Below are 23,198 nucleotides of genomic sequence, written 5' to 3' on the forward strand. Positions count from 1 at the left end.
CCATTAAAAGCAGCAAAAAGTCATGATTCTTCAAGGGAAATTAATGGGAAAAGGTTGGGAAGGAAGGGGGCCTAGCAGTACCAGATCTAAAATTAATGTAGAAAGCAGAAATCATTAAAACAGTTTGGTCCTGGGGGCAGCTAGGTGTCACAGTGAATAAAGCACCAGCCCTGGATTCAGGAGGACCTGAGTTCAAATCCAGCCCCAGACACTTGATACTTACTAGCTGTGTTACCCTGGGCAAGTCACTTAACCCTCATTGCCCTGCAAAAAACCAAACAAAAAAAACAATTTAGTATTGGATAAGAACTAAAGAGGTCAATCATTGGAACAGATGAGGTACGTTATATACAAAAGCAAATGAGCACAGTACCCTAGTGTTTGATCCAAAGATCCCTCTCCTTGAGTGTATGAAATTTTGTTATTCTACAAAAGTGGTGGGGGTGGGGATTAGGGATTGGAATGCGGTCCAGCAGACCAACATATCTCACACCATATACAAAAATAAGCTCCAAATAGAAATAGGACTGACAGAAAGGGGTGGCATCTTAAACAGTTTAGCAAGGGAGAAATTATCTCTCAAATGTAGGAATAGAGAAAGATTTCATGCACAGACATCAAGAGAATCACAGAAGGTAAAATGAACAGTTTTAATTACATAAAGTTAAAACAAATCTAGTTTCGTAAATTTGACAAGAAACAGAAACCTTGGGAAAATCTTTGCAACAAGTTGCTCTGATAAAGTCATTTCTAAGATTTATAGGGAACTGATTCAAATGTGTAAGAATAAGAACTATTCACTAATTGATAGTCAAGGGATACAAATAAGCATGAGAGGAAGCAATCCAAGCTTTCCTTAGTCACATTTCTCCCCCCCCCCCAATCTTCCAAATCTCTAATAATTAGAGAAATACAAATTCTGAGTCTCCCTGCCATACCCATCAGACTGGCAAAGTTGGCCACCCCCACCCCAAAAAGTGATAGACTGTGAAAGGGGCTGTGAGAAAACAGACATTAAATGTTCTGATGATGGAACTGTGAACTGAACTAGGCATCTGGAAAGCAACTTTGAATTATCCTCTAAAGGTTACTAAATTGTACATACTCATTGACCCTAATGTACCACTATTAGGTCTATACCTCAGAGAGGAAAAGGATCTCTATATACAAAAATATAACATCTCTTTTTATGGAGACAAAATCCTGAAAACTAAGGAGGTGCCCACCAGTTGGAATAGTTGAGCAAAATGATGGCATATAAATGTGATAGAATACTCCTGTGGTGTAAAAAATGATGAAGGCAATATTTTCAGAGAAACTTGGGAAAATTTGTTTAAAAAAATTTATTAAGCAGAACAAGGAAAATTTCTACAACAAGAATATTGTAAAAATAAACAACTGAAAGACTTAAGAATGAAATATTTAGACCAGTTTCCAAATTCCAAAGTATTCATAATTAAACATGCTACCCACATCCTGACAGAAAAGTGATGGACTCAGGGTGGAGGCTGAGACATATTTTGAACATTGAAATGCATGAATTTGTTTTGATTATGCATATTTGTTACAATGGTTTTACACACCCCCAACTTGGGGGTAGTTGCAAGAAAAGGTAGATTTTGGGATGTTGAAAAAATTAAATAAAATTTTAAATATACACATGATTATGCATATATATATATATATATGTGTGTGTGAATGTAAATAGCATTTTAGCTAACATTTATATATTGGTTTTTGTAGTCTACATAGGCAAGGCTTTTTAAAAAATATATCCCTGGGTTTAGCTATTAAAACTCTTCAAAACTAAAAGATTGTTAAGATATATAGTGAGCACTTACCTTAAGTGTTATGTATATTTAAATAACATCTCCACCTATCTTATAATTAAATAGAAGTTGCAGATCAGAACTCTAATCATAGAGCTTTGGAGAGTATTTGGAGTCCTCATTTCTCTCTTTTTTCTCTTAAACTTGTGACTATATAGTAGCCTAAGGTAAAATGAGTCCATATATAATTTCTGATTGAGGGATAGGAGTTAGTTAGTTTATCTCTGTTCTGTTGTAAGAGAATACTCTCTGCAGTAGGTTGCCATCTGTTTTTTTAAACTTTAACATAATTTTAGGTTGCCAATTTTGCCCTGATTTTTTAGTACTAGAATTTTTAAAAAATTTTTGATTGTTTTAAGAACTGAACTAGTGCTGAAGTAATTCATGTAAATGTTTGTATGAAGAATTTTTCAAATCTTGCTCATATTTGAATCTTCATTTTGGAATAATTTCTGATAAATTTTCTTAATCTTTAGTTTGAAAGATGAAATTTCTAGAAAATGTAAGGCTGTAGATGATTTGGCAATATAGTCAGTTATCCATGAAGAATAAAATTTTTATTAACAAATGCATTTTTTTCTTTTTCTTTTTCTTTCTTTCTTTTTTTTTTTTAGTGAGGCAATTGGGGTTAAGTGACTTGCCCAGGGTCACACAGCTAGTAAGTGTTAAGTGTCTGAGGCCGGATTTGAACTCATGTACTCCTGACTCCAGGGCCGGTGCTCTATCAACAAATGCATTTCTTAAAACACCAGGCACAGGTTTTACTAGGAGCCTGGTTATATTTCCACTATTCTTAATGTATAGTTGGTTCTTAAACTCAGAATGTTTGTTATTCTTGTACCCAAGAGACACTGTTCAAGAAAGGCACATTTGTTTATGAATCAGTATGAACCTTGAGAAAAGCACTTATAGAATGATATAACTTTGGCTGTATTGTTAGAATTTATGTTCAGAGTATGGTTTGTCTTGAAAAGAGAGTGATTAGAAGGTTAAAATGTGAATTCCGAACTTTATTGGAAAACTCCTTTTGCTATTTTTGAATTGCCATGACCCAAGAGCCCTTGCTTTTTAAAACCATTCTAAACTTAGAACTTTTATTCAAGAAAAGCTTTATACATAAATATGATAAAATTGCACTCATTCTGAGGTCATTTATCTGACACCATCAACTATCCTTTAGAATATATGACAGTGAAAAAAATAAGCTGCCAAGTTGCCAGAATTGGTACCCCAGAGGTGAAGCTCTTGCAGTGTATAGAGTTACTCATTCCTTCCTTCAGAATTATTTAATGTTTTACATACTATTTTTGACAAATTTGGTTGTCTGGCTTACAACAGATAAGAAGCAAGATTTTGGAGTAGTGGATAACATACAATTTCAAGACGTAGGCACATTGATAACATCATGAAGCTGAAGACGAGGGGAAGTGAAAACAAGAAAAGACCTAAAAGCTCAGATAAAGGACTTGTAGTCTAGAGGCAGTTTTTGTAAATCTCAATACCCTTGGGAAAATTATTTTTACATTTCAGATTGATGCTACTAAACAGCAACCCTGGATTATCAAGGAATTATTAATTCTAGTATACTGTTTGAGAAGGCAAGGGAATAGCTATAATACATTTTAGGAAGATTTCCATCAAAAAATTAAGATTAGAAGGCAGTTTTGTACAGTGTAATACAGGAATGTAATGGAATATTACCAAACCATAAGAAATGATTACTATGAAGAATTTAAAAGTGTGTGGAAAGAAAATAGCATGAGAACATAGAGTTAGAAGGGCTGTCCAATCCCCTCCATTCCCTTCATTTATAAATAATAAAACTGAGGGCAGGGAGGTTAAGTGATTTATCCAAGGTCATGAGATTTGAACCCAGGTCCTCAGACTCCAGATCCAATGCTCTTTTTCCACATGCTGCCTCTTAATAAAGTTCATTGTAAAATAAAAACCAGGAAATTTAACATACACAATGACAACAAATATGAATGTAAAGAACCATGCAAAAATGAACCTGAATGCTGTCTTGCATTGTTTATGGCAACCTCGACTAAGGTTAGTCTTGGAGAAGAGAAGAAAAAAAATCTGTCATCCTCTCTTCTTTGCAGAAGTAGATATAACTGTAGAATTTGAAGCAAAGAGAAACTGAGGCTCAGTCCCAAGCACAGTGATTTATTTGCAAGGCTAACAGTTGCCAACAAATCAGGTCATCTGACTCCTCGGTCAGATAAAGCAGGGTTATACAGAGCTTCTTTTATTGTAGTAAAACAGGAACTAGGAAAGTTTAGAATCTAGAGAAACTTGTTTTTGGGGTTAGACAGGTCACTTGATTTGCAGTTAGGCCAGGTACGTCCTGGAACAGTGTGGATATAATTTGTCACTATTGCCAACATTCAGAGTGTAGGCGTGTTGAGTGCTTATTGGGGCATTTTGGAGGAGGGACACTCACTAGTCATCATTGATCAAGATACCACATCAATCAGTCTGTCCATCAAGGGAGTATTACACTAACTGAAATGTCCTGTTACTGTAGTAAGTGTGGTCAAAATGTTAACTGAACACATAGCTAAACACAGAGCTTACACAGAGTGTAAGTAACTTACACTTGAGAAATGAGGAATAATGGTTATGATGATATGGGAAAGCCACAACAAGGGAAACACTTCCTTAACTCTGTTTTATTCAAGGCAAAAGGTATAGTTAAAAGCTAATTAAAGCTCCATTTTATTCACAGGGTATCAAAAGCCTGGTTCAGAATTATCTAAGTGGGAAAATTTCCTGTTGAGAAACAAAGTGGCTCAGTGGGAAACCAAGTCAAGAGAATCCTACCTTTCCCTTCATAAGGTTGCCCTTGAAAGTTGAAACTTTCTTCGGAGGACAGACATCCATCTAACATAGGACCATAGGACATGGCAGCCCCTGGAATAGTGGATAATTGGCTTTGCAATCTTATAAGTATATCTGAAATCAGAAACTCCAAAGTACATAAAATTAATGTCCCATCTGCAAGATTCTGCTTCAAATATGAAAACTTCACTAATCATATGTTAGGGAAGGATATAATTGTGTTCATGTGACAACAATCATTAACAGCGTTGGTTCAAATTTATACAATGTTCACTAATGGAAATTTTCATATGTTCATTATAATTGTTGGAGGCAAAATTCACTGTATACACATATCATTCATTCTAAAGTATATCTAAATAAATACATGATAGGTTTTAATATTTAGATATGCAATTCCCCCCTTGATCTCCTCTGTAGATCTGATAAAGGAAGGAGGTACAGCTGGCCACTTCGGTGCGCTTCAGAATACAACTTGCCAGTTGGAGTAACAAGTTCTAGTACGCCACTGAGTAAGTTGAAAAGGGAGTCTTTATATAAAATCAGTGTGCAGATGTTAAGGTCAACTACAGAAAATGATGGAGAGGCAAGCTGGTTGAACATTAGACAAGTTGGACAAGCAACACAAAAACTACATTCTGGAGTTTTGCATGAATACAGTGAACACAGTGAATAGTAGGTTCAAAAATGTAACTTTACCACATACTAATTATTAACATAATTTCATGATTTTCTAAATTATCACAGATGAAGTTTAAAGTTTATCATGTAGATTTCCCTGCTTTGGCTGGGAGAGGTCATATTTCCTTAAATTGTAGCCCTTCAGTGTTTTATAACACACTCAGCAGGGCTAGTGAAATCTAATCTAGTCCTAAGAAACTTCACAAAGATCTAAGAGGATTTTGCTATGCTTTTCTCTCAAAAGTAAGTCATTTATCATTTTTATTTTCTTAATTTAAAACAAAATATACTTCATAGAATATTGTTTTCAAACATTTTTTCACATTCTATAAACAGATACATTTATGATCTAACAACATTCAGATCAAAAGGGGAAGTAACCTGCCCTAGAAGCTTTTCTTAGATTTCATAATACAAAAGAAAAACAGTTCAATAGATTATATTTTAAAATTATGTCCCAGAGAAAATCATTCATCCTTTGGTATTTTATTAATCACATTCGATGACGTCTAAAACCCAGTATAGAGTTTTATCCAGTATGGCATAATTACAGTTAATTAAAGATGCTATGATAATTCATGTATATAGTGTTTACCACATACCAAGCCCTTTTCTAGTCCTTAAAGATTACTTTAAAGAATTTTAGAGGCCTGCTTTCTGTAGTGCTTTAGAATGTTTAATTTTTTATTTCTTAGTTATTACTTGAGCCACTTGCTAAATTACATTATAGGGCAGTAAGATAACACACTGAATATTTAATAGTTTTTTAAACAATCTTGATTTTTTTTTTAAAGCAGTACATTCATAAGATACTAAATTTTCTTTAGCCATTTATTCCATTTCAAAGTAACTCACCCAAGGGGGCAGCTAGGTGGTGCAGTGGATAAAGCACCAGCCCTGAATTCAGTTCAAATGTGACTCAGAGACTTATAGCTGTGTGACCCTGGGCAAGTTACTTAACCCTCATTGTCCTGAGCAAAAAAACAAAACAAAAACAAAGTAATTCACCCAAGCACAATTACAAATTTAGAATACAACTTTGGTTGGAAGGTACTCAGAACTCTTATTAAATAATAAGAATTTAAGACAAAAGGCACTTCATCATTAGAGTTTTTTCAAAGACTTATTACATTCATTTTTATAACTCAAAAATAGGGAAGTGACTTCTAACAGCACTTTACAGTATTTTAGAAAAAATTCATATCAGTAAGTATTTAAAGGCATATTCTCTTAATTAAAAGAGAAATGTGAATTCTAACCATGCCTATTCTTCAAAATTCCACAGTACAAAAAAACCTTGAAATGTAAAGAATATCCTGTTTGTTTTTGAATATGTCAAATTTCCTTTTTAGAAAATCATTCATGTTTGTTATCTTTGATACTTTGTTACTTAATCCAAACCCCAAGAACTGTAACCAACTTTTATATAATGTTCACTGTGCTCACTTTGGAAATCATTTAATTCCTTCAACTACCCTGGGAAGTAGGTGCTATTATTATCAGCACTTTACACACAAAGATTGATTAAATCCTCTATTACACCAAAACCAATCCCCTTTATATGTAAAAAGGGGATAATATCCCAGTAGCAAAGCAATTTTCAACTAAATCATACTTGATTTGTAATTATTAATGGAAATATTTTAATCTAATTTTCCTTAGAGGGTCCACTGTTTCTAGTTAGCTCATGTTCAAAAATTTGTGGTGGTACTCCCAACTCCCCATAACTGTTTATTTCCTTGAATCCCCATAAGAGCCAAATCAGTTCTTTTATTTTCCTAACTTATGCTTTAATTAAAAAATATATATATAATGTTGGGGGCAACTAGGTGGTGCAGTGGATAAAGCACCCGCCCTGGATTCAGGGGAACCTGAGTTTAAATCTGGCCTCAGACACTTGACACTTACTAGCTGTGTGACCCTGGGCAAGTCACTTACCGCTCATTGCCCTGCAACAAAACAAAACAAACAAACAAAAATAAAATGGTGTGTGTGTGTGTGTGTGTGTGTGTGTGTGTGTGTATTAAAGTTTCTTTTTTTATTACAAAGTTTCTTAACCCCACAAATTCGAAAATGATGCTGAGATGCAATGAGCAGTAAATATCAAATTGTGTCTAATGAAACAATTAAATATAAATTAAGCAACAGTACCTTTGACTGACATATATGGCATAGTTATACAAATTCCTTGACTTTAAAAAAGACTTTATATCTGTTTCATCAGCTCTTTGATAGTGAAGTAAGATTGTTCTCCCTCAAAATTCTGGAACTTGTTTTATAAATTTGTACTTTGGAAAATGTGATAAAAATTTGTTTTCTATTATAAGCTTCCTAATTTTATTCTATAAAATGTTTATTTGTTTTAGTATCCAAGACAATGAGGCAAGGAACACCTTGAAATAATTTGCAAAAAAAAATTTGGAGTCTCAGAAATTTCATATTTATAATATTTATAAAATAATATACTCCTTTTAATTTGATCTTTTTAAAATATAAGTACCTTCCACCTTAGGTGAGCAGACAGTTAATTGACTTCCTATATTCTCTTATAGTTTTGGCTACAATCTATTTGAGTACCTCTATAAGCTAAAGACAAAGACCTGTGTGATTTGTAAAGTTTTTCCATCACATTTGGTTTTGGGAAACAAATTGAATCTTTTAAAGACAGGCCCATCTTAAAAAATAGCAGTTCCCAGTGAACAGTGACAGGTGGGGCAAGAGTTTCAAAACATTTTACTTCTGCCAACTTTACTAAGGGCAAATGTTGATACTTTTGAATATTCCTAGAGTCATTTCAAAGGAGGTAATGGAGTTAATTTAACAGCCATTTGTCCTAAGCATTTTCCTGTGACTGCCTACTTATATTAATAAAACCTTAGTATGTGTCATAAGAATTGAATAAATGATTGAGCTGTAATAACTATTTCACTGTTCACCCTTTCTTCTATTTCATTTGGTAGATGTTTTAATCAGCATCACATAAGACTTCATTTTCTATCGGAGGTTCATTGGATCTTAACAGTATATTAATTATTTCTCATTAAAGGATTCTTTAAGACATACTGCTTAGTTTTCCAGTTTTGGTAGCATTTTTTTGCTAATAGAAAAAATATTAGGGAAAATAAAAACAACCCTGTATTTACCTTATAGTAGGTCTGAGGAAAATTAATCCTATGCAGAGATACTCAGTATTTTTATCTCATTAGTTTTTGGGTTTTAAAATGTTACTTCATAGTAAAACAATTTATATAAAATTTATATGGTTCATTATTGCGTTTTTTGTGCTAAGGGTATCTTTTATTCTGAGAAGTACCTCCAAACAGGAGCTTAGGTCATGTAAAAATAGGGAGAAGGAGGTTTTCCTTCCCTTTTAGATGCAAAGTTATATTTGAAGCTAGAAACTGAAACCTGGACTAGATAACTATTGTTAAGATTGTTATGTTCATGGAGACATTAGAGACTACTAGGCCTTGCCTTAGGCTGTGTATGATTCTTTAACATTTTAGTTGATTTTTCCCTCTAGCAGCTATGTATGAATGGGTACACATAATGTTTAGCTGTTTAGATTTTTCATAATAAATGTCTGTTGTAAATATAATATATAACTGGTCTTATATTCTCAAGTGTGGTGGTGTCAGTAAAGCTTGGAGTCAGCAAAACCAGGACTTGGATCTCAACTCTGGCACTTCATATCTTTGATTGTGGGTAGGCCCTCTGTGCTTCTTAGATCAACTGTAAAATAGGAATAATAATGCTTGTATTATTTACCTTACAGGGTTTTTTGTGATTACTCAAATCAGATAATTTGTGCATAGTGTTTTGCAAATCTTCAAGCATTTTACATATCAGTTTTTGTTATTACTATTATTAGTGAGTCCTGAGAAAATATAAATACCCTCATATATTTCTTCCCAGTTCTTTTTTGCTTTGTCATCTTTTTTCTGTTTTCATATTAAAACTCAGGGCTTCTTCCCCCTCTGTACTCCCCCCTCCTCCCCAGCTTGTCTTTACTCCTACTCCTGTCCAACAAACCTAGGAATACTTTATACAAATACTTTAGGAAGGTGATACATTCTGCAATGAAAATGTAGACAAATCTCAAGATTCTTTCAATTTTAGTGGGTTTCATTGCCTTTTTCCTTGTAAGAATTTCCACATTTTTATGTAATATTGAGCTTGATGTAAGGTTTGCACAGTTCTTTACGTATATTATCTCATTTGATCCTCGCAACAACCCTTTAAGTTAAGTGCTATTATTATCCTTTTTTTATAGATGAGAAAACTAAGGCTGAGAGAAATTAAGTGCCTTGCTCAGGGTCACATAGCCAATTATTGTCTGAGAATTCATGTGTTTCCGACTCCTTATCCAATGCCTTATCTGTCCAGTACTAAACTGCCACCCCCCACCCCCCCTCCAATCTATCTCTCTCTGAAATAAGGGACAGATAGGTGTGGTGCAGTGGATAGTGTGCAGGGCCAGGAGTCAGGAACACTTGAGTTTAGATTTGACCTCAGACTCATACTAGCTGTGAAACCCTGGGCAAGTAAGTCACTTAACCCTGTTTGCCTTAGTTTTTTCATCTATAAAATCAGTTGGAGAAGGAAATGACAAACCACTCCAGTATCTTTGCCCAAGAAAACTCCAAGTAGGGTCACAAAGAGTCAAAAATTACTGAAACGACAAAAACTCTTGAAATGAATAGTTTCTTTAAGTCAAAATGTTTGAGTATCCCCTCAACCCAGGAAACTTTTGAAATTAAACTAGCAACTACAACATTTTGAAAAATTATACTTCACCTTAAGGTATTAGTTGCTTTGGTGTGGTATAAGACAATAAAATTTTTCATGCCATGTAAATAAATCAAATTGTCAAAACTTTTTTGTGTAGACTATATCACTGCCTAGAGAGGGCATGTTTTAAAAACTTTGCTATGTAAAAATGCATATTCCCGAAGTGGTATATTATGTGTATATATATGTGTGTGTGTATGTATACAGAAAACATCGAAGCAACGTGGGACCCAGCAAACCTATTTCTCAGCCCCGGAGAAACATTGTAGGATGTAGAATTCAACACGGATGGAAGGAAGGAAGTGGACCTGTAACTCAGTGGAAAGGGACCGTTCTGGATCAGGTTCCTGTAAATCCTTCTCTCTATCTTATAAAATATGATGGATTTGACTGTGTTTATGGACTAGAACTTCACAAAGATGAACGAGTTTCAGCACTTGAAGTCCTTCCTGACAGAGTTGGTAAGTTATTTTGCTGTGTGTATGTGGTATATATACTTTGAAAGTAGACATTTAGGTAAATACCTTTTAGAGTATACCTCAAGACATACTATGCATCCTTACTCCCTGAACTTTTTTAAAAAGTAAACACTCCTGTCCTGATTTCCTCAGTTAAATCATAATGAGCTCCTTTTAGGGCAAGTCCCATGGTATCAGCTTCCTTTCTATTTTCCTGTAGTTTTTAGTATGGTTCTCTGAGCAGTTTAATTAGAATCTTCAGGTCATTTAAAAACTGGCTACTTCAGGGGCAGCTAGGTAGCACAGTGGATAAAGCACCAGCCCTGGATTCAGGAGGACCTGAGTTCAAATGTGACCTCAGATACTTAACACTTATTAGCTGTGTGACCCTGGGCAAGTCACTTAACCCTCATCGCCCTGCAAAAAAATACCAAAACAAAAAATAAAAACAAAAACCGCGGCTAATTCAATACTAAAAGAATATTTGTTGAATGAATTGAACAAATAAATATAGGCATCAAGCATTTATTAAGTACTAATCTGTAAGACACTTATAAAATGTTTTAGAGATACAAAGAACAACTGAAAAACAATCTTAGTACACAGAAGAGCTTACTTACTAGATCTGAGGCTAGAAACTAAATTTCACTCCAGATTCAAGTAATATTTAGTTTTAAAGACTTTCCAAGAGTCTTTTTAACTGCTTTACAATTATATTTTGATGAATCACTTGAAATGTAGTTTATTTAAATCTGCTGGATAATTCTGTCATTTGCTCACTTAATGTTAGTTTTTGTGTTAGAGAGTAGTCACTATCTAAAGACAGTGGCTTTACTATTTATTTTAGTATTTTTGAGAAATGTATATTTTGATGTTTATTTAATAGGCTTTTGCTTTAAAATAATTGATAATTGACATTAAAAGTATTTAGAAAGTTAGACTTAAACAACTAACAAGCATAAGTTGTGCATGATATGTTTGTATAAAATGAAAGCCCTTTTACAATAATCTAATTGAGAAAAATATTTTATTATGACTTTTCAGAAAGCCTTCCAACATCAATAGATTTGTAAATATGTAAAATCTGGCTATATAAAGTAATCATTGGTTTGTTAAACAGTACATGTACTGCTGAAAATGAAGCTGTACTTTATGTTCTTTTGAACTCTTGGTGATAATAAATCGTTATTACTAAGTAGTCTGATTTTTTGAAACAAAGTCATTCAGTTCTAAGTCTACTGAATAAGAAAGATGGATAATAGCATTTTTAATTATTTCCGGAGTAAGAGTATTGTAATTTGTATATTATTACAGACTATCTTCCTTGGTTCCTTTAACATTAGTTAAAAAAAAAAAAAACACTTGGCAGCTACGTGGCGCAGTGGATAAAGCATTGGCCCTGGATTCAGGAGGACCAGAATTCAAACCTGTCTTTAGATACTTGACACTTAGTAGCCCTGTAACCCTGGGCAAGTCACTTAACCCTCATTGCCCCACCCAAAACAACAATTAAAAAAACACTTGTCAAGAGTTGACCGTACCTCATTCTCATAATCTTAATTTAATCTATTTTCTGAATTGATTTTTCTAACTTCATAACGAGTGTGACATTCTTCACTCTAGATAATGGTTACTATTTGCACCGACAAAAAAAGAGTATATATTTCTATTCACCCAGGCTGCTAGCACAAAACTGAATGAAAATACTCCCAAAACATAAGCTCTGTGGTGCAGATGATGCCTGCTGTGATTACTCTTCCTTTTACTTCTAGAAGCTTTATATGAGTCTCATTACTTTATAGTCTCACAAACACAGAGAAGATGAACCTGTCTTATACAAATTAAAATATACTATCTTAATTCTTTGATAATTATTTGAAAATCTTAGCACTTCTATTAAATCCGTAATTCAAAAAGTATAATGAATTGCCAGTTCTTTGCAATCAGTGAAAGAGTAGTAATGTAGGCTATATATTGTTGCAGATTGCTCACATCAGTCTTTGAAATACATTATAATTTGGGGAGGGGAGAAGGAAAAGGAAAAAATGTGTTTTCTTAAGCTACTATATTAAAATTAATTTCAAGACAATAGATATAAAAGGAAGTTAGACATTCTAGGATTGGGCATTTCCAACCACTGGTAAAGTAGCATTAGATTAATTTTAGTAACATGTAAATTATAAAATCCTTTGTTTGAATTGTTCTAACATTATTGAAAGCAGTTAATTTGTCAAGTAATTTTAAATTTAACCAACTAATTAAAATATCTTCCTATAGCATAACAAAATTTATAAGTATTTGAAGTACTATTTAAAACTAAGTGCTATTTTTTAAACAGTTGGATCTGTGGCTGAGAGAATGTTTGAAATTCGGAACAGAACAGAGAAAAAATTCACCTTCTCTTCAGACTCTTAATAAGACAGAATCAAAAAGTATTCAGTAAAACATGCATTATAAAATATTAATATTTTTTCAGCATCATCTCGAATCAGTGATGCCCATTTGGCAGATACAATGATTGGAAAAGCAGTTGAACATATGTTTGAGACAGAGGATGGCTCAAAGGACGAATGGAGGGGAATGGTCTTAGCTAGAGCTCCTATAATGAACACGTGGTTTTATATTACCTATGAGAAAGATCCTGTCTTGTACATGTACCAGCTTTTAGATGACTATAAAGAAGGTGACCTCCGTATCATGCCAGATTCTAGTAAGTATTGGGATGGGTGTTGTTTATTATTTTTTTTTTAATTCAGGTGTTACCAAAAAAGAAATATTTTGAGTTTTATTGCCTTTTAGCATTGTTTTTTATGATGTTATTCTCATTGTGCTTATTATTTTTTCACCTTCACTTTCTTCTTAACCTATCACTATAATAATCTATTACATTTCTGTACATTTCTGTTTATTTTTTCAGCAATTTCCTAATAGTCAGGCACATTTCGTTTCCAACTTTATGTTATCACAAATGATGTTGCTATGAATATTTTTGTATATATGCGTCTTTTCTTTGTGTCATTTATCTCCTTTGGGTATAATCCAGGAGCGAGATCTCTGGATTAAAGGGAGTGAACAATTTAATAACTTTGAAACTTGATTTTTATTTTGATTTAACTGACACATTTCCTAATTTTTATATGATTTATTCTCCTATTAGTAATAGATACTTTGATAGCCAGGGCTTTTGAATCTATCTGGTTCTAGGACCACAAAAAAATCAGTGTCAAGCAAGAACAGGTTTATTGTAGGAAACCATGCCATCTCCCTATTCAAAGCACCATTAAAATAAGGGGTCATCTTTTGAGCCTTGGGTCACAGAATCCTCAAATATTATGTAATTTCATTCATAGTTAGCCTTTCTTATTAGTAATACTTCCTTTTCTCCTAATCACATATCAGTATTTAATCTCAAGACTGGGTAACTGAGGCTTTGTTTGGGGAAGCAGGGTAAAGGATTGCTGAGCCAGCAGTGGAGCACAGGCATTAAATAATAGTTAATAGTTAAAGGCATTAAATAAAAAAACATTTCCCAACTAGTGATAAATGAGTAGCTTTTGGCCAAACAGTGTCTACTGGAAAAGAACTAGAATTCTATATTGAGACTTTACCAGATTTCTGAAGTAAAATAAGGGCTAATGTTTTAAAGTAATATTCAAACCTTTTATTTATTTATTTATTTATTTATTTATTTATTTATTTATTTATTTATTTATTTATTTATCTAGTTATTTATTTATCTAGTTATGTATTTATTTATTCGCTAAATCTTCCTTTTGGCTTCTGATTAAACTTGGAATATTCCCTCTTTTAAATAGGCATTTCCTTTTAATGTCCATAGCCAGCTAGTCAGAAAAATCTCCTTCAAATTTTTGTCTTCTATCTATTGCTGCTTTGATTTGGTACCCTGTGTGCCTTTAAATAAGTTGTTTGTCCTCCTTGGGTCTCAGTTTTCTCATTTCTAAAATGAGGGTTGGACTAGATATCATCTGAGATTCCAGCTACAGATGTTTGATCATATGGAAAAAGTAAGTCCACTTATTTTTTCCACAGTCATAGTCCTTGATCTCGCCATACTTTTGCTAAATACCCTTCGCATGATTAACAGATTTAACTGGATCGGTCATTTTACCAAAACATATTTTAAAATTTCTAGCTCTTCTAACTGTATGCATGTCCATTCTTTCCAGTACAATTTACACCTTCTTTAAAAAACATACTAGTTCTAAAAGCCACTGGTAGAATCAGCATGCTTCTTTTTCACCATTAACACTTTCTAATCCTCCTTCAGCTGCATTCATTAAGTAACTTTGTCTTCCTTTGTTTTTCATTCTATCCAGATGTGTCGTCCAGTTCAGATCCTGGTGGCAAATAGCTGTTGGCCACCAGCTCTTTCTCCTTCCTTAATCTCCCATGACCTGTTCTCTCACCCTACCCCAGCCACTTGAGTAGTCACACCCTTGAATCTTACATTCATCCACAAGTGTTATACTTCCATGATGAAAAATTTTAAAATTCTTTTATCTCAGATAACCTATCATTCCTCCTAAATTTATTCCTTGTTCTCACTGTGTCCCATAGTCTCTCTCTCTCTCCCCCCTCAACCGCCCTCACCAAGGCCCTGTCAAGACTTTTATTGTGGCTTCACTTGGCTCTTCCTCTTGTCATGGGGTGCAGAGCACACCAGAAGTTCTCTGGGGCACGTCAAGGAACCTTCTCCTTGAGAAACTAAACCAGAGGATAGATGATTCCTAGAGAGATAAGCAGAAACAAATCCAACTGAGCTAGCTTCTGATTCCCACCCTTCATTCTGGTCTCCCTTACCCTGGGGAGATAAATTTGGGTGTGGCTGAGGCCTTTGTGTCCTGAAGAGGGATCCTAGCTACCCCTCACCCAATTCCTCCAGTGGGGGATGGTCCTCCATTCCTCACCCAATTCCCCCAGCTACCACCAGTGGGGGATGGTCCTCCCTCACTAAAGGAAGTTTCCACAGTCAAATGGTGACCCCCTCCCCCATCAGTCTTCTATAAAAGTACCTACCAGTCTCCTGCTCAAGGAGATTGGTACCTCTGAGCCATGTGCTTTGTGCCTATCTCCCCATGAGAAGTCCAAGGATTTCTTTCATGGTTTCCCTCCCCCCACCCTTCCCTTCCCTTGCCCCTAAGTAAACTACCACCTTATTCTAACTACTTTTGTGTGCAAGAGGGTATAATTCTTTAAAGAGGAATTCCTAAGAACCCCAACCCCTAACCCAAACCCATACCCCATTTTCCTCCATTACATTTTGGTGCCCAACGTGGGGTGCCAAATGATATGGGGGAGAAACCAATAAGAGAAACACGTGGCACAGTGGATAAAATACTGGCCCTGGATTCAGGAGCACCTGAGTTCAAATCCAGCCTCAGACACTTGATACTTACTAGCTGTGTGACCCTGGGCAAGTCACTTAACCCCAATTGCCCCACAAAAAAACCAAAAACCAAAAATAAAAAAGAGAAAGCATGTAGGTCCTTAGGATTCCTCTGTAAAGAATTACATTCTCGCACAAGACCTAATTAGGAATAAAAGAACAGGTTTATTGGGGTACAAGAGAAACTGGCCGGGAGGAAGGTTTTGCCTGAACAAAACGCTTTCCTCCCCCACTAGCTTGTGGAGTGCCATTTGATGGGGTGGGTAAGAGTCTCTTATTGGGTGAGGGGCTGGGGTAGGATGAATCCCTTGTGAGCGATCTGGTGGTGGGTGTCAACTTTGTCCTGATGGGTCTAAGCAGTCTGCTGATGGGCAGTTCTAGGTGGTCTTATCCTGGATTACCTCATCAGGGTGCTTAGGAGGACTGGAATGTAGGGTGGTGGTCCTGGAGCATGCTCAGTTCAACCTGGTGCCGATTATCTCTGTTGGGTGTATGTGTGTGTCCTTGATTGAGTTCAAGGAGAGGCCTACTTGATTTCAAGGGAAAAATCCTGAGGTTTCAGGGAAAAAGTTCCTTGAACCCCTCAGAGAACTGTTGGGGTAACCAGGACCCATAATCCTCCCATGACACTCTCTTCTCAGTATGATTCTATTATTAGCCAGATCAGTTTTACACTGTTCTCTCTTGAATTGCTTGCCCCCTTTCTCCTTGTCATGCCTTGTGAAATCCTAAATTTCTTTCATCATCAGCTTCTTCCATTTTTACATGCTGTTGAATGGTGCTATAGGGAGTCATGAAACCAAGGTCATTGGATCCTTCACTTCAGCAAGGCCTTTTACTCCTCTCTGAGTTCCTTTTGCATCCTTGAAAGAGGTTGTTTCAAACATGCTCTTTTTATGTATCCCATATCATTACCTTCCCCTTCCCAATCATCAGAGAAACTTCATTTGTTCATTACTTTAAAAAAAAAGTTATTCAGCATGATCTCTCATTCTCCCATATTCAAAACCTCTCCCTAAAAAACTCCCACTTGACCCTACCCTCCCTTCTAGACATTATAATGCTGTTTTTATTCCCCTCCTTATTCAAAAACAAAACAAAGTATAGATTATTGCCTTCATTTTCTGTCTCGCCTTACTTTTTAACCCATTAAATCTCCAAAGTTACCAATGATCAAAATATGATGGCCCTTTTGAATAATAATAATTACTGTTATTCTCATTCTCATTACTATCATTACTATTAGCATTTGACACTGTTGACTACATGCCTTCTTTTGTATACTTTTTCCTCTGGGTTTGAAGACCTTGCTCTCTCTATTCTCCTACCTTTTCCTTCTTATCTGCCCAGTCTTTCTCGGTCTTCTTTGCCAGATCATCAACCATATCAGTCCTTAGCCTTGGTATATCTCAAAGCTCAATACTATACCCTCTCCTCTTGTTATATTCTCTTTTGTTAACTTTGTAGGTTGCCATGGGTTCATTAGTTGTATCGTTGCTGATGACTATCAAATATCCAAGCCTTGTTTCTTTCCTGTGCTCTAATCCTGCTTCACCATTTTGGATATTTCTAAAATCAACATGTCTAATACAATTAATTTTATTTCTCCCCAAACTCTTTACTGTTCTGTGTTTGCCATTTCTGTCACAGATGCTGTTGCCAGGTTTCACAACCTCATTGTCGTCCTTACTTCTTTATTCACCAAAACCCCACATACTCTACTAGTTGCCAAATCTTATTGATTATGTCTTAACAGCATTTGTCCCAAATTCTCCACCCATGGAGTCACCACTTCAGATCTGACCCTTATCTCTAGCGAGAGCAGTTTCAATAATCCCAAATGTCTTGTCTTCCCCTGCACCCAATATCCATTCTTTACATAGCTGATAAAGTTGTAACTATATTACTCCCCTTTTCAGTAAATGGTTCTTTAGTACCTCTAGGATCCAATATAAACTCCTCTTACTAGCATGTAAAGCCCTTTGAAACCCCACTCCAACCTATGTTTCCAGCCCATAATATGTATTATTCCATTATGCATTCTGTTGTCCAGCCAAACTGACCTTCTAGCTCTTACACAGTTCTTCATCTCTGGTTGCCCTCCAGTGCTATCATCTGTGCTTAGAATATGCTCCCTCCTCAAATCTCTAGTTTTCCTTCAATCAGTCAGTAAACTTTTATTAAACACCTATGTGCCAGGCACTATGCTAAGCACTGGGGATACAAAAAGAGGTAAAAGCCCCTGCCTTCAGAAAGCTCATAATCTATCGGGCATGGGACAATAGACGTGTGTGTGTGTGTGTGTGTGTGTGTGTGTGTGTGTGTGTGTGTGTGTACGTACTCGTGCATGCAGGCTTGCTATATAAAGGATTAATAGAAAATAATTAACAGACTTAAAGCAATAGAGCCAGAGAACATGCCCAATGCCAAGAGATGGAGAGTGAACAGCAAGAAGGCCAGTGTCACTGGACTGAAGATGAAGTGCTAGGGAGTGAGGTTTAAGAATAGAAAGGTTGGAAGAGGCTAGACTATAAAGAGCTTTTGAATGCCAAGCAGTGGATTTTGAATTTCAAAGTCCACCTCTAATACTAGCTCCTACATGAAGCCTTTCTTGATTTCCCCCCAGCCTTTCCCACTCTGTTACCTTTATTTATTTTGTATGTACTTTTAAAAAATATACTTAGGTGCATATTCACTGCATTTGGGGATTTTCACTTAAAATTTTAAAATATATGAACTGTTTGATTTCTGTAAAGGGCTCCTAACTCTTTTTGTTTTTCCATTAAAATATAGATGATTCACCTCCAGCTGAACGGGAACCAGGAGAAGTTGTAGACAGCCTGGTAGGCAAACAAGTGGAATATGCCAAAGAAGATGGCTCCAAAAGGACTGGCATGGTCATTCATCAAGTAGAAGCCAAACCCTCCGTCTATTTCATCAAGTTTGATGATGATTTCCATATTTATGTCTACGATTTGGTGAAAACATCCTAGATGTCATCATGAACTTTGCCAAATTTGTGGAACTATTAAATGTAAAATTTGTAGACACAAAGACTTGACTGCTTTCCAGTTTAATGAAAGCTTAAATGTCCCTGCGAACCCACAATCTCTGCCAGCAAAACTGTTTTGTTCGGAATAGTAGATTTATGTGAACATGACACATTTTGTGTAAGGAACTCCTCCCCTTGTAAGAAAGAAGTCAGTCTGTTTGGTAGAGGGGGAGTTAAAGGAAAGAACAGCTACAAATTCAGGCTGTGGAAAAAGTAATGTAGTATCATAATAACCTAAAAATGTAATAGGTCTTAACCATTTTCCCCCTTCAATCTCGTACTCACATGCAAGTGTAGTTTGGTATTTTTTTTATATTGCCTTCTGTGATATTAAATATTATTTTTTGGCTATTGGCAGTCCTTGTTCTGAGGTTTGGGTCAAAGCTAAAAAGATAGGTCTAAAGATTCTCCCAGTTTAATAGGAATGCCTGGCCTGAGTCGCATCAGACTATTTACTGTGTTTCTACTTCTTATTTAAAGTTAACTTTTGTAAAACAAGAAGCACATGGAAATATTCTGTGTGTGCATTATAGAAACCCAGTGGTAATATGCAAATGTTTGTTTATGCACCTTTTTATTCTGGAGGCTTGAAGCTATAAAAGAGGATATTAATCAACCAAACGAACAGTTAGAAATGAAATGCACACATTGCTAATCCATGTTTATAAGTTGTAGCAACCAGTCAATACGTGCTAAAAGGCTGCCTTTAATTCTAAGCATCATTCGAGGGTGAGTGGCATTTTTATTCATTGATAGTTTTTAGCAAACCTCAGTCATTGGTGCCACGATAGCCCTATGCTACACAATACATGTTAATTTTTGATGACATTTTTGGCCCATTATTTGACATTGAAATTAGCAGCCTGGATTTGATAGTGCTAAAAGGCTGAGAATATACCTGCTGTTTCCAAAAGTTCCTGAAACATCACAGTTCTTTTTTATTAAACATTTAGGTTTTAGGGACCGAGAAGCATGTTTTGCCTTCTTTATAGGTTCTCTGGGATTCCCTTTATTTTTATTACTATTATTGTTATTATTTTTATTACTGTTATAATTATGGTCCAAGAAGGCATTTATTAATATTTTTATTTCTGGCTTTTCCCCCCACAAGGAATGTCCTGACAAATAGCCTACAGCTTAAATCTGTTGTAGCCTTTTGTGGTGTTGTATGTACTCGCTTAAGGTATGCTGTTAATGTGAATTCCATTCAATGGACACTAGAATTCTGCATGCCAGTGGTGTACTACTATCTAATGAAAGCTATAGGCAGTCTTTCAGTGGTTCAATCATCTGCATTAGATTGTGGATGTAAATAATAGCAGCCCATAGCAGCAGAATCCTTTCACAGTTTTAATCTTGCAAGGTAGTTTTACAAACAAGGTAGTTATAATGTGGAGCTTTAAAGAGTAATCAGAATTGTAAAAATGGTCAATGCAATAGCAAAATTGTCATTTCACATTTAGTGGCAGAGCTTTGCAAATTTAAAAGCTCTGCTTTCATAGAAATATGGTATATGAAGCCAATCATCAGTTTGGGGGAAGGAATACCCAGGAATCCAACCTTACAGTTTGTGAAAGGCCAGAGGTGATGTTCAACTACCGAAATATCAGAGGTCCAGATGACCTTTGTTGTGGGTATTCTTGATATTGAAGACAGTGGTTTAAGCCCCTTTCTATCCATTTTTTGCCTGATTCATATTTTAGCCTTAAGGCTTGTGCCTCATTATGCTGTTGAATGGTAACAAGTACTCATCATATAAATACAGTACCTTAATTATTTGCCCATTGCTACAATTGCATTTTGTCCAGTATTTCATCTTGGGCAACCAAAGGCAGGCTATTTTGTCTTTTCAGTAAATAGCTTCTCAATGCAGTCCTTAAGCACTAAGTACCTAAGTCGTAAATGTTTTTTGTGTTTTTGAACAAAGTGAGCAGATTTGCAACACAGTGTTTCATCCTGCAGATCTGTTAAGTGTTTTTCTATTGACTCTTAAGAGTCCTGCATGTAAATCTCAAAGCTGAGCCTGGCTCCATGAGCCCAAGTTGATATTTGTGGCACAAGAATGAATGAGTGTATTAAATATACACAGAATATGTGCATACATATGTAATACAGTGAATTTGGGGCTATACATCTGAAGAATAAAGTGTTCATTTTGAAATATTTGTTGACGTTTGGGTCTACTGAAACATTTTTAGCATTACTTATGGCTTGCATTTGTGGTTTTTCTGCAAGCCACTTTAATATACCATATAATCTGCCAATCTAAGGATGACTAGCTATACTATGTAAATTATGGTTCTGTTTTTAAATAATTGTCCCACTTGTTGCTTTTAGGGTTATGGGGGGGTTCCCCTCTTTGGTAGCTTAAACCACCTTTATTGAGGCTGAAACTAATCCCACTCCCTGCCCATCTACTTTGGGCTTCGTTTTAGGCTCATGTTTCAGATCTGCATGCAGTGCTTGCGTTACCCTGGTAACCAAAATGTTGGTTCCTTGTTCCAAGGGTTCAACATTACTTTCCAAAATTATCATGGGGCTTGTGACAACACGAGCCATGGATCTGTGTATAAAATTTATTGGCCTTTCTCATTTACCTGCTGTAGTATTGTTGTATTGTGTGTGTGATATCAGGCTGCCATGTAAAACTTAAAAAAACAAAAACAAAAAAAAATTTAAATGCAGACCATCCTTTTTGCATGCTTAGAAGTAGAATGTTCAGCGTAACAAACAAAAGTTGCATGTTAAAATGTTTAGGTTTTTTGTTTTCTTTTTTTAATTTTGTTTTTAGTTTTGTGTGAATTTGCTTACTGTGCTGTTTTAATGGTTGTTGGTAGAATTAAAAAAGCACTGGTGAGGCGAGCATAGTGCCAACGGAAGGTAATTTCCAGTTGTATGTGTCATGCAGCATTTGAAGGGACCATGCATTGTTAAAAATATATATACATATATAAAATCACAGTTACATCTTAAAAAAAAAACCTACTTCACTTTTTTTTCTTTTGTGTGCCAAACTCTAAAGTGCACTGGAGAGTAGTTTTTTTTTTTATTAAACTATGAACATATTAGAAAACGAACTTTTTCATTGTTGTAAATGACAGTGCCCCAAAGCCTTCTCGAGCTAATTATCCTTTAAAATGAAGGTTCTCCTAAGACAAAATAATTTAAATTACTTCAGGGAAAACAATTATGATTAAAGCAGTTTGTGGTTCCTTGAAAATGCTGTGCTTTTTGTACTTTACATCAGTAGTGCAATTTGGATCGTTCTTGGTATGTGTATAGTTCAAAGGTCTTCGTGTTCACATTTAAAATTAGGTAAATGACTTCATCTTTAAAGCTTGGTTTCATTTTTTAATTTCATTTTATTTTAAACAATGTAGACAGTTCCCTGTTCTCTGCATTTAGAAGTATAAACACTTTAAATCTGTTACTTAATTCTGTAAGTAATTTTTATAATTATGATGTAACTCTATCCTTAAAACATTTAAAATAAACCCTTTATGTGCAACTTATGACTGTAAATTTTGTTCTCATGAGCAAAATGTGACATTAAAACTGTGAAGATAGTTTCTTCAATTATTGTAATTAAAGTACAACTTGGTTTTAATATTGAACAATTTATAATCGTACAATACTTTGGAAATAATTGCTTATTTGAAGCAAGTAATCACTTTTTCTTTTATTTTTCACCAAGCAAGTATGAATGTCAATTTTTAAAAATATAAGCATGGGAAGGAATTGGCTTTTAATCTGGAGGCATGGAATTTAAATTGTACTTTGGAAAAAATTCTCTCACATTCTGTCTCTCTCCATTAAAAAAAATAGAATACTGAAACATCTTAGTGAACCTATAAACATAAATCTAAAAATTAACATTTACCTCTTAAAGATAAATAGGATTTTATGCTCCACAGTACTTCAGCGATATGTTTAGACATTGACATCTATACCTGCTTTAAATCAATATTTATATTATAAATCTTGAATATTTTTACTCACTAAAATTCTGATCAGTGACATTAAAAGGGAAAATCGTTCAGTACTTCTCAAATGCTGAATAAGTGTAAAGACAAGAAAAAGCATCAGTAAAAGCAATTGTAATACTTTCCATGTAAGTGTATTTTTAAGTTTTGCAT

The 23,198-nt window shown here is 35.0% G+C and overlaps 1 protein-coding gene across 6 annotated transcripts in view; it reads left to right on the forward strand.

Annotated features, from left to right (window-relative positions):
• Positions 1-22,570, forward strand: part of SPIN1 (spindlin 1) — a 119,334-nt gene extending 96,764 nt beyond the window's left edge. For all 6 annotated transcript variants that reach the window (XM_044003720.1, XM_044003730.1, XM_044003758.1 and 3 more), the window contains 3 exons: positions 10,353-10,606; positions 13,080-13,313; positions 18,804-22,570. In XM_044003720.1, coding sequence (XP_043859655.1) covers positions 10,353-10,606; positions 13,080-13,313; positions 18,804-19,003 — 688 coding nt within the window. In that variant the 3' untranslated portion in view covers positions 19,004-22,570. The remainder of the gene's footprint in view (positions 1-10,352; positions 10,607-13,079; positions 13,314-18,803) is intronic.
• Positions 22,571-23,198: the final 628 nt, after the last annotated feature.

This window comes from Dromiciops gliroides, chromosome 1 (genome assembly GCF_019393635.1).
Source record: "Dromiciops gliroides isolate mDroGli1 chromosome 1, mDroGli1.pri, whole genome shotgun sequence".
In the NCBI taxonomy this organism is placed as follows: Eukaryota; Metazoa; Chordata; class Mammalia; order Microbiotheria; family Microbiotheriidae; genus Dromiciops; species Dromiciops gliroides.